The 9,615-nt window shown below is 41.4% G+C and overlaps 1 protein-coding gene across 1 annotated transcript; it reads left to right on the top strand.

The window, feature by feature from the left end:
• The first annotated feature begins 316 nt into the window (after positions 1 to 316).
• On the top strand, positions 317 to 5,067 carry LOC116052856 (mas-related G-protein coupled receptor member X4-like). Its single transcript, XM_031303691.1, has 3 exons — positions 317 to 601; positions 1,157 to 1,344; positions 4,539 to 5,067. The coding sequence occupies exons 1-3, from the start codon at positions 317 to 319 to the stop codon at positions 5,065 to 5,067; spliced, it is 1,002 nt and encodes a 333-aa protein (XP_031159551.1).
• Positions 5,068 to 9,615: the final 4,548 nt, after the last annotated feature.

Here is a 9,615-nt window from a genome sequence, read left to right as displayed (position 1 = left end):
CCCTCAAAAGTTCCTGCCCCCCTCTCGCCACCCCATAAATATTTTTCTAGATCCGCCCCTGACCGGGGCAGTTAGGTTACAAAAGGTAACCCTCCTGCAGCGACAACACTTAATGAAACAACTACAAAGACACACAAAACAACCATTAAAAAGACACACAACTATCACACAAAAGATACAAAGAAACTATAAATCTGCTCAAACAAAGGTCCCTGAAACATTTTCATGCTAAAATGTTGATTTATTCAAAAAGACTTAAATTCCAAAAGTCCTTTCTATAACCTGATCTCCTTACCTACAGGTTACCCTCTGAAGAATGGAGGTTAACAACACTACACAGGACAACAGCACCTTTGAAAATGTTGACTACGATGGGTACACCAACAGCACCAGCATATTTACCTCAGGCTCCCATAATCTCAACAACAGCACCTTCGGCTCCAGTAGTTATACCAACAGCAACTTCATCTACTACTACTACTACAACTACTACGACAACGAGCACATTAAAGCTGTATTCATTGGAGATGTGGTGACGTGCATCATCATTTGCATCGGCCTTCCTTTGACCCTCATCGCCATCTACTCTCTCTACTCTCTGGTATGAACATTAGGAATGAGATTTATTGATTTACTGTATGTGTCTGTAAAGGATCTTCATCTGGGTTGGGCACCAACTTTCATTTCATTTCATTTATTATACAGGAAAGGATTAAAAGTAACATTAAGTTACAATAAATGGGCCTGACTCAGTTTAAAAACTGGTTTCCAGCAGGTTCCTGTTCTGCAGAAACATAGAACACAGTTACAGTACATGAAGACAGAAACACTTGTACAGGACATTAGTCAAGTTTCAGAGCTTCATGTCCTCTTCTTGTCCTGTGGGTCACCTAAACGTCTATTTAGTAACCCCCCCCAATGATCTTTCCCTAACCCTAAGTGGTTTTACCCTGCACGTTGACAGATTACACCATAGGGTCCTGACCAAGTATCAGTATTTGACGAGTTGGGAGTGAGAATATGTTATCATATCTGATGTTCCTGAGAGCACAAAAGAGTTTGATAAAAGATGTAAAGAAAACAACAAAAAGCCGGCTGACTGACTGCAACTGCTGAGCAGAGAGTTCAGATTTACTCTGATTTACTTTTTCTGCAGGTACGAAATGATCACGTTGCTCCCATCTACGTCATCAACCTTCTGATTTCTGACCTCCTCCAGTTCTGCTGCATGATCTGTGACGTGTCACGTCCTGAGAGCCTGATAATAAAGATTATCTACTATATTATTTACTACTACAGTCTGTTGACCAGTGTTGGCTTCATGGTGTGCATCGCCCTGGAAAGGTATCTATCCAGCCAGGCTGTTCTCATGAACCATTTGTACATATAGCTCTGAAAACTACACGGAGACGCTTTTTGGTATAAACGCACATGTTTAGCATCGTTTTGGCCGATCATCGAAACGAATCCTGTAAACGCGCTGCCTGAAGACGCACTTTTTTGAAACCTGGTCCCAGGGTGAAAAAATTCGAAAACACTGTCTTCAAAAACATCTTCGTTTGGGCAGCGTATCGATGATGTCATCGCCACACCCCTCGACCTCTAGCCTTCGAGCTCTTACCCCGCGACGACGTCTCATAGCAACAACAATTCACCATCGGTCCACACAAACGATTCTGGTTTCCTTGAACTCGCCATTTTCGTCGTCTTCTTGTGTTTGGTTTCTTCTTCTACTGTCTGTTTGTATACAGCACACAAGCTTTTTGCGCATGCTCCTCCTCTTCTTCTCCGTTTTTTGTGAATTTCTGTAGCAGAAACAGCGCCACCTATAGGCCTGGCACATGAAGTAGTGTGTTGAGTCATTTACAAATGGATCCGTTTGGACGCTAATATTCTTGGAACGATGCCAGGGAAGACGGGGGGGAAAAAGATCGTTTTGGTACGTGTGGACGTGGCCTAAAGCTCTGTAATTGGTATCGGTCGCGTAGTCAGTAATGGGCCAGGGCCCGCCCACTTTACTCACTGGCCCGTCCAGCCAAGTTTGATCAAAATATATTTTGTTATGAAAAATATTCAAATGCATGTTAAAAAAAAGAAGTAGTAACAGAACTAGTTGTGTGTGTTTAATGTCTCTTCTCTTCTGATTAAAACAAAACCATAGAATAAGGATCAAATAATTAGGAAGCCTTGGAACGTATGTGGTTGCTATGGTAACAACAGGCAGACTCTCCGTGCTGCCTTCAGCAGCTAACGTTAGCTAGATGGCTTTGTAGACAATGTACCATGGATGTGTTAAGCAGTGTACTGCTAAAAGTTACCGCAACAACAATGGCTTCTCTTTAAAGTGGTACGACAGTTTTCTTGAATAGTATCCAGTGTAAATAAGAACGAGCTTTTCTGCAGCATGTGCAGACATTTCCCCAGGAGCTGACAGCCAATCAGAGAGAGAGGAGTGTGTTTGAGTGCTGGTCTTCACAGAGGTAACATTAAGTAAAATGTGTCTCATGCTTCTTGCGTTATTATTTAAGTAACCTAACCTAGTAACCTTCCTATTTAGTAAGAAATGGTGAACACTGATGATGGCTTCTAGCTGAAACGTGTTTGTGTTTTGCCCACATTAAATAAGAAGATAACTTATCTGTGAGTGACGTAGTTTTTAGTTTTCTTTGATCCTGTCACTGTTTGGCACTTTGCTGCCCACTTTTCATTATATCTTTCATAATTCAAACAATGCTTGTCTGGAGGTTTTCAGTCTTTGATTTTCTTTTACTGCTGGTAGCGCATTTGCTGCTCATGATCTGACCATAGTCCTGAAGCAACAATGCTGTTATGAATGCACAAAGGATGTTACATGTGTGATTTCTGTCTGATGTAGGCTGTTCTAGGTATGTCATGCAGTATGTAAACACCTTCTCTGCTGTTTGGGTTCAAGTTTAGTTGCCACTTTGTGCAATAAAATAGTTAATTTTATAACAGTGCTGTGCAGAGCCAATGCTGCTGGTTCTACCGGTGCAAATATATTTTAGCCTGAATAGGTTAAAATCGACAGGTTTTTGTCTATATTGTTGTGTACAAACTTTTTAGACTGGCCTTTGTTGGTTGAGCATGTTGTAGACAGTAGGCTACTGTTGCTGTTTTTTTCAGTTTGTCGGTTTTGCTACTTCTACGTCTTTTTGAAAATGGCCCACTCACTTTTGTACTGGCCCGCCCAAAATACTATTTCACTACCAAAATACTATTTCAGAAACGTGCTGTGATCAGGGAATCCGTGCGTAAACCTCGGATGATGTCTGTCATTGACTTACATAGGCATCGCATCCGTGGGCCCGTCACGGAATTTTCGGCGATTCCGTGAAACTGTCACAGATTTTGAGTTAAGGGGCCGTGTTCATTTCATGGAATTCTGTGAGACCAGGTTGACCAATCAGTGGCGTAGGCAGAAATAGTATTTTGGGCGGGCCAGTACAAAAGTGAGTGGGCCATTTTCAAAAAGACGTAGAAGTACCAAAGTACCATTTCTTACTAAATAGGAAGGTTACTAGGTTAGGTTACTTAAATAATAACGCAAGAAGCATGAGACACATTTTACTTAATGTTACCTCTGTGAGGACCAGCACTCAAACACACTCCTCTCTCTCTGATTGGCTGTCAGCTCCTGGGGAAATGTCTGCACATGCTGCAGAAAAGCTCGTCCTTATTTACACTGGATTCTATCCAAGAAAACTGTCGTACCACTTTAAAGAGAAGCCATTGTTGTTGCGGTAACTTTTAGCAGTACACTGCTTAACACATCCATGGTACATTGTCTACAAAGCCATCTAGCTAACGTTAGCAGCTGAAGGCAGCCCGGAGAGTCTGCTTGTTGTTACCATAGCAACCACATACGTTCCAAGGCTTCCTAGACCAGGTTGGATTGGTATGTATTCTGTGTATTTATTACTGTCAGCAGCACATTGACTGCTGCTGTATAAGAGCCTGAAGATCCTCGTAGGGAGGAGGTCGGGGGGGATGTTTGGCTCCTAAAACACAGGGCTTTAAAGAGGGGGGAGCAGAGTTCATGTCCCAGAAGAAGTTAAAGAGAAAACTTAACTAGTCGTTTTGGTGTCTAAACTTAACTCTTGTTGCCTCTTCTAACATTGTGTCTGCTAAACTCAACTGCCCCGACCGCTGAAAGGACCATCATCTCACGGTGCTTTGTACCCCGTGTTTCCCCGTGGAGATCTGTTTTCCCTACCTAGACCTGAACCAAACCTCATCCCTAATCTGAACTACAGAGGGGGGGTATGCATTTTAACAGCAAGGAAACACTAGTTGACGGGAGAACAGACTTCGACATGACACGGCTCAAAGTCACCTTTTTGTCAGCTCTGTAGCCGGCCGCCTAATTTAGAACGATAACATACGAATTGTTGTGCATACATTTTCATACTGTATCGTCCAAACCTGTTCATGAGAATACGTTATTCCAGCATGTGTAGCTCCTTCTGTGTCTGACCGTTGTATTATTGAAATCTGAAGCTGTTTTTCTTGTATTTCAGGTATTTGCTGATCGTCTTCCCACTGTGGTACCGCTGCAGACGAACCATCAAGTCCACTGTGGTGATCTGTGTCTTGGCCTGGACCCTTCCTGCTCTCTTCTTATTTACTTTATTTATTGATAATTATGACCTCCGAAAAAATGTCATCCTTGTCCTTTTGCTCCTTCCCTTCCCACTGCTCATATTCTTCTGCTGTGCGACTCTCAAAGTCCTGTCTGCCTCCGTCTCGATCCTGCCTGAGGAAAAACGACGAATTGTAGGAACTTTGGTCCTGATGCTGCTAATTTACACGCTGCTTTTCCTGCCCTACATCATTGGGATTATAGTACATCGTTACACAAATGACCCATCAAAAATTAATATTCTCTCCTACCTGATTACTGTGTTTCTTGAGCTGAATCCTCTTGCAAACTTGGTTCTGTATATCTTCATGAAGAAAGGGGCCCTAGACAAGATTTTGGCCTCTGTGCGTTGTTGCAGAGTTGAAGATGTCAGCAGTCTGGAAAACAACACTAACAGAGAGAACTAGAAAAGTGGACTCAGGCTACATCCACACTGATTTTAACCCTTGTGTTGTCTTCCTGTCAACCAACTCAATGTTTCAGTCACTTTTTTCAAAGTTATTTTTCCATTATTTTGGTCACTTTTTTTAACATTTTAATCGCTTTTTCTGACGTTTTTTTCCGCTTTTTCCCAATGTTTTTGTCACTGGGTGCTTATTTTTGACATTTTTTTTATTTTTATTTACATTTTCGGCGCTTTATTGAAGTCCCATATTTTCTGAAAAAAAAAAAAAAATGTTGAAAACGGGAGAAAAACGGGACAACATGATGGTTAAGCAGCATTTATTCATTAGATTTTTTTTTTCTTTTTAGAGGACAGCTTAGATTTGAAAGGGGAGAGAGAAGGGGAATGACATACAGCAAAATGGGCTCTTTTTTTAGGGGCTGAGATTTTTTCTAAATTCAGAACTTTTTGTAAAATATCCAGAATTTATTTTTCAAATTATTGGATTATTGTTTTAAATTTTGCAATTTTTTTCTACCCCTTTTTTAATTATCTTTTTCATAAATTTATTCTTAATATTTCTAAAATTCTGAGTTGTTTTTTTTGTACAAAATATTTGACTTTGAGTTTTTGTTCCTAAGTCTCTATCCTGTGAATGTGAAGTTTGACTGTTCCGTTTCCTAAAGAAAGTAGGCATTGTTCACTTTGTCATTTTAAAGCTCAAACTATCTAGTTTTTATTAGGGATGCACCGAATCCAGATTTTTGGGGTTCGGCCAAATCCACTGGTTAATACAGCACCTTAGTGCTTTTTTTGTACAGCATTTTGGTCAGCTTAAACTGCTTTTAAATGGGCTCTAGAAATAAACTTTACTTATTTACTTTACTAGAGACAGAGTTTAGAGAGCAATTCTCAACAAAGTAAACGGAAGTGCATATCCCTTGTGTTGTCTACACTAGGGTTAAATATTTGCTGAATCCTCGTCCCATCCTCAGTCCATGAACACAGTAAACTCATTAATGAAGTAAACAGTGACTGTCCTTCCTTTGCTGTACCTGAAGTTGCTGCATTCTGGCTGCGGTCTGTAGATTCCTTCATCACAACTCGTATTCTTTCAGATGTTTCCTACCAGATGTTGTAACAGCGGTGATGTTGTGTATAGTTTAGGGTCCTCGCCACCACCAGACTAATCAGCATTGCAAATTGAACATGTAGCTGGACTTGAATGGCCTTTTGACTGAAAATTCTGCCAAACTACACTTTTTCTGCTCACCAGTTCCATTTTCACTTTCTCAAAGCCTACTGCATTGAACGCTCCACATACGTAAACACCTTCCTGTAATCAACGGCGCCATCATTACGTCAACAATGCACATTACTATATAATAATAATAATAATAATAATAATAATAATAATAATAATAATAATAATAATAATTTATACTTTATTAATCGCGCAAGGGAAATTACAATGTTTTCACAATGTTACACACAGGCCTGAAATACACACACATACACACACACACACACACACACGTACACACTCAAACACACAAACACACACACACTCGCAGACACACACACACACACACACACACACAACCACACACTCACCTGTGTCACACACACCCACACACACACCTGTGTTTCTGATATTAACTTCTTCAGCCTGGAGATTATTTCTTCTTTTCCAAAACAACAGAAGTGAAATAAAAAGATTATAAATCCAGCTGCACAGCTTTGTTTCTTCTTCTTTTTCACTGTTAACTTTAAATTCAATATCATTATTGTTGTGGTATCCTAGCAACAAGATAAAGGTCCTAAAATACATACCTGTAAGTTATATTATTGATACTCACCTGTTAGGAATAATGCAGAAAACAGGGGGGGTGATGGCTCAGACTTTCACCCACAAAACTCTCTCTCTCTCTCTCTCTCTCTCTCTCTCTCTCTCTCTCTCTCTCTCTCTCTCTCTCTACACAGAACGCTGTGATTGGTCCATTCATAAGAGCACACACTAGGTGGCAGGACAGAGACGTTTTGGATCAACCTTTGTCAGAGAGTGATCCTTTATCATGTGGAGTCACATTCATTCACTTTGTTTCAAGAGATTACAAACAGACACAGACGACTCTTCAAATGTTGCTGAAAAACATACAATATGATCACAGAGACACTCACAACCAGTCAAAAAAGATCAAACACAACAACTAAAAGATGCTAACTGAATAGAAATATGAAAAATAACTACAAAAAGATGCAAAATGACTAAAAAACTGATGAACAGATGAGTTGTTTTTAAGATATGTCTCAAAGTATTTGGTTGAGTCAGAACATTTCCCCTGACGAGGGATTTCCCTGTGACACAATCTTTGTTTCACAGTGTTTTACAGTGTGGTATTAGTACTTTGTTGGGACCTAACAGTTGCGGCGACACTAGCCTGGGGAAGCTGCATGCCGCGTGCCCGGTCCACTCCCCTGGACGGTTTCGGGTCGTTAACCTCTGGCAAGAGGTTAACTCAGTTCTGTTCACCGGGGAAAATCTGCCGGATAAACTAATGGACTGCACACCAAAAAGTAAGAGGCTTTCATAGTTCTGGGTAGACTTTAGAACTAGTGTGTTTTATTAATGAGTAAAAGTTATTGCTACTATTTGTTTACCATTAATGTGTGATCGGACCGCTGTGTCCTATGTATTGCTGTGAAGAATATCTCTGATCAAGATATTGTTGAAAAGTGGTGTTGAACTGTAACTGACTGAACTCCCACCGAGGAGGAATAATTACTGTACTAGCGAAGCCATAACCCTGCTTTCATCACCCACCACGGCGATATGATATAAAGACATTGTATCATATAGCTATCTGTGGAGGGACAGAGCGCGGGGCTATCGCATCGCGGAGTCAGCTGTTTGCTCGCAGAGAAGTAGCGGATAATAAACTAATAAATTTGATAAAGTTATTAATAACCATATTCGTAACTTTATTTGATAATCTGCCAATAATTGTGTCTGTACAACCCCGAGTACCCAACAACTTCTACTGCAGTAATCTGAATTCCTCCACCGCTTCCATCAACACGCACAACATCTAACACGTCATCATAAAACCTGTTAATGCAGTACGGTTCAATACCAGCTTCACAACTCAAATAAAAGAAATAAAATACTTAGAAAAGACTCAACAAAGTCACAGGAACCTGGACAAACAAAGCACACACAAAGCACACACACAAAGCAGACACAATGCACATGTGCATGTGTTAAGACAGCATGTCACTGCGAGTATCGACTGTCAGAGTGATGTACAATGACAACGGCGTCCCATGGTGGGTTACTGCTGCAATTTTTAACGTTACATCAAGTAAACAAATAGCAGGAAACACAAAGCAGAGCCAGCCTCTGATCTCTGATCCTCCAGCCTCTGATCCTCCAGCCTCTGACCTCTGATTCTCCAGCCTCTGATCCTCCAGCCTCTGACCTCTGATCCTCCAGCCTCTGATCCTCCAGCCTCTGATCCTCCAGCCTCTGACCTCTGATCCGCCAGCCTCTGATCCTCCAGCCTCTGATCCTCCAGCCTCTGACCTCTGATCCGCCAGCCTCTGATCCTCCAGCCTCTGACCTCTGATCCTCTAGCCTCTGACCTCTGATCCGCCAGCCTCTGACGTCTGATCCGCCAGCCTCTGACCTCTGATCCGCCAGCCTCTGATCCGCCAGCCTCTGATCCGCCAGCCTCTGATCCTCCAGCCTCTGATCCTCCAGCCTCTGACCTCACGGCAGCTGCAGCTTCAATGGGGAGTTAAAACCGAGTCGGTAAGCTTCCTAGCAACCTTTGTTGTTTGTTTATTGTTAACGTTACCAGTTAGGTACTTACTTTTTGTTCTTCATCCCCTATGGGACATAAGGCTGCAAATACATTTCTCCATCACATTTATTCCTTGGCAACATGCTGCGAATCTCCTTGTGACAGGTGCATCTAGTCCAGCAGCTCCTCCATCTTTTGGAAACACCAGCTGCCAGGGCCGTTTATAACTATTTTGGGGGCTCTGTGTAAAACCTGATTTTAAGAGACTATTTAAAATGAATATATTGAATGGATACGAAAAGGACTCGAGGTGATTGTTTTGTGGACTGACTGTATGGTTCCTAGGCTCATATACTATGTCTAGTTTGGATTGGTTATTATTCAGTTTGAAATAGATAGATGGAAGAGAAAAAAATGTGTATATGTATGTGTGTATGCTTGTGTATATGTATGTGTGTATGCTTTTGTATATGTGCGTGTGTATGCTTGTGTATGTGTGCGTGTATGCTTGTGTATATCTGTGTGTATGCTTATGTATATGTATGTGTGTATGCATGTGTAAAACCACATGATCCGCACCAGAGTTTGGATGAGCTTTCACACCGCCCCGAAACCAACCGGACTATCCGACCAAACGCTACAGGGTTAGTTTTAAACGGACCATACGAGGCAGGTGTGAAAGCAACCTTATGGTAGTCGTTTTGCTACCTAAACTTAGCTGTCGTCGTCGCAGGACAGTCACCTTGTGTTGGCTAAAATGTAACTGC

This window comes from Sander lucioperca, chromosome 6, assembly GCF_008315115.2.
Source record: "Sander lucioperca isolate FBNREF2018 chromosome 6, SLUC_FBN_1.2, whole genome shotgun sequence".
Lineage (NCBI taxonomy): Eukaryota > Metazoa > Chordata > Actinopteri > Perciformes > Percidae > Sander > Sander lucioperca.
Note: the sequence above shows the minus strand (reverse complement) of the source record. Positions and strands in the feature narration are given on the sequence as shown.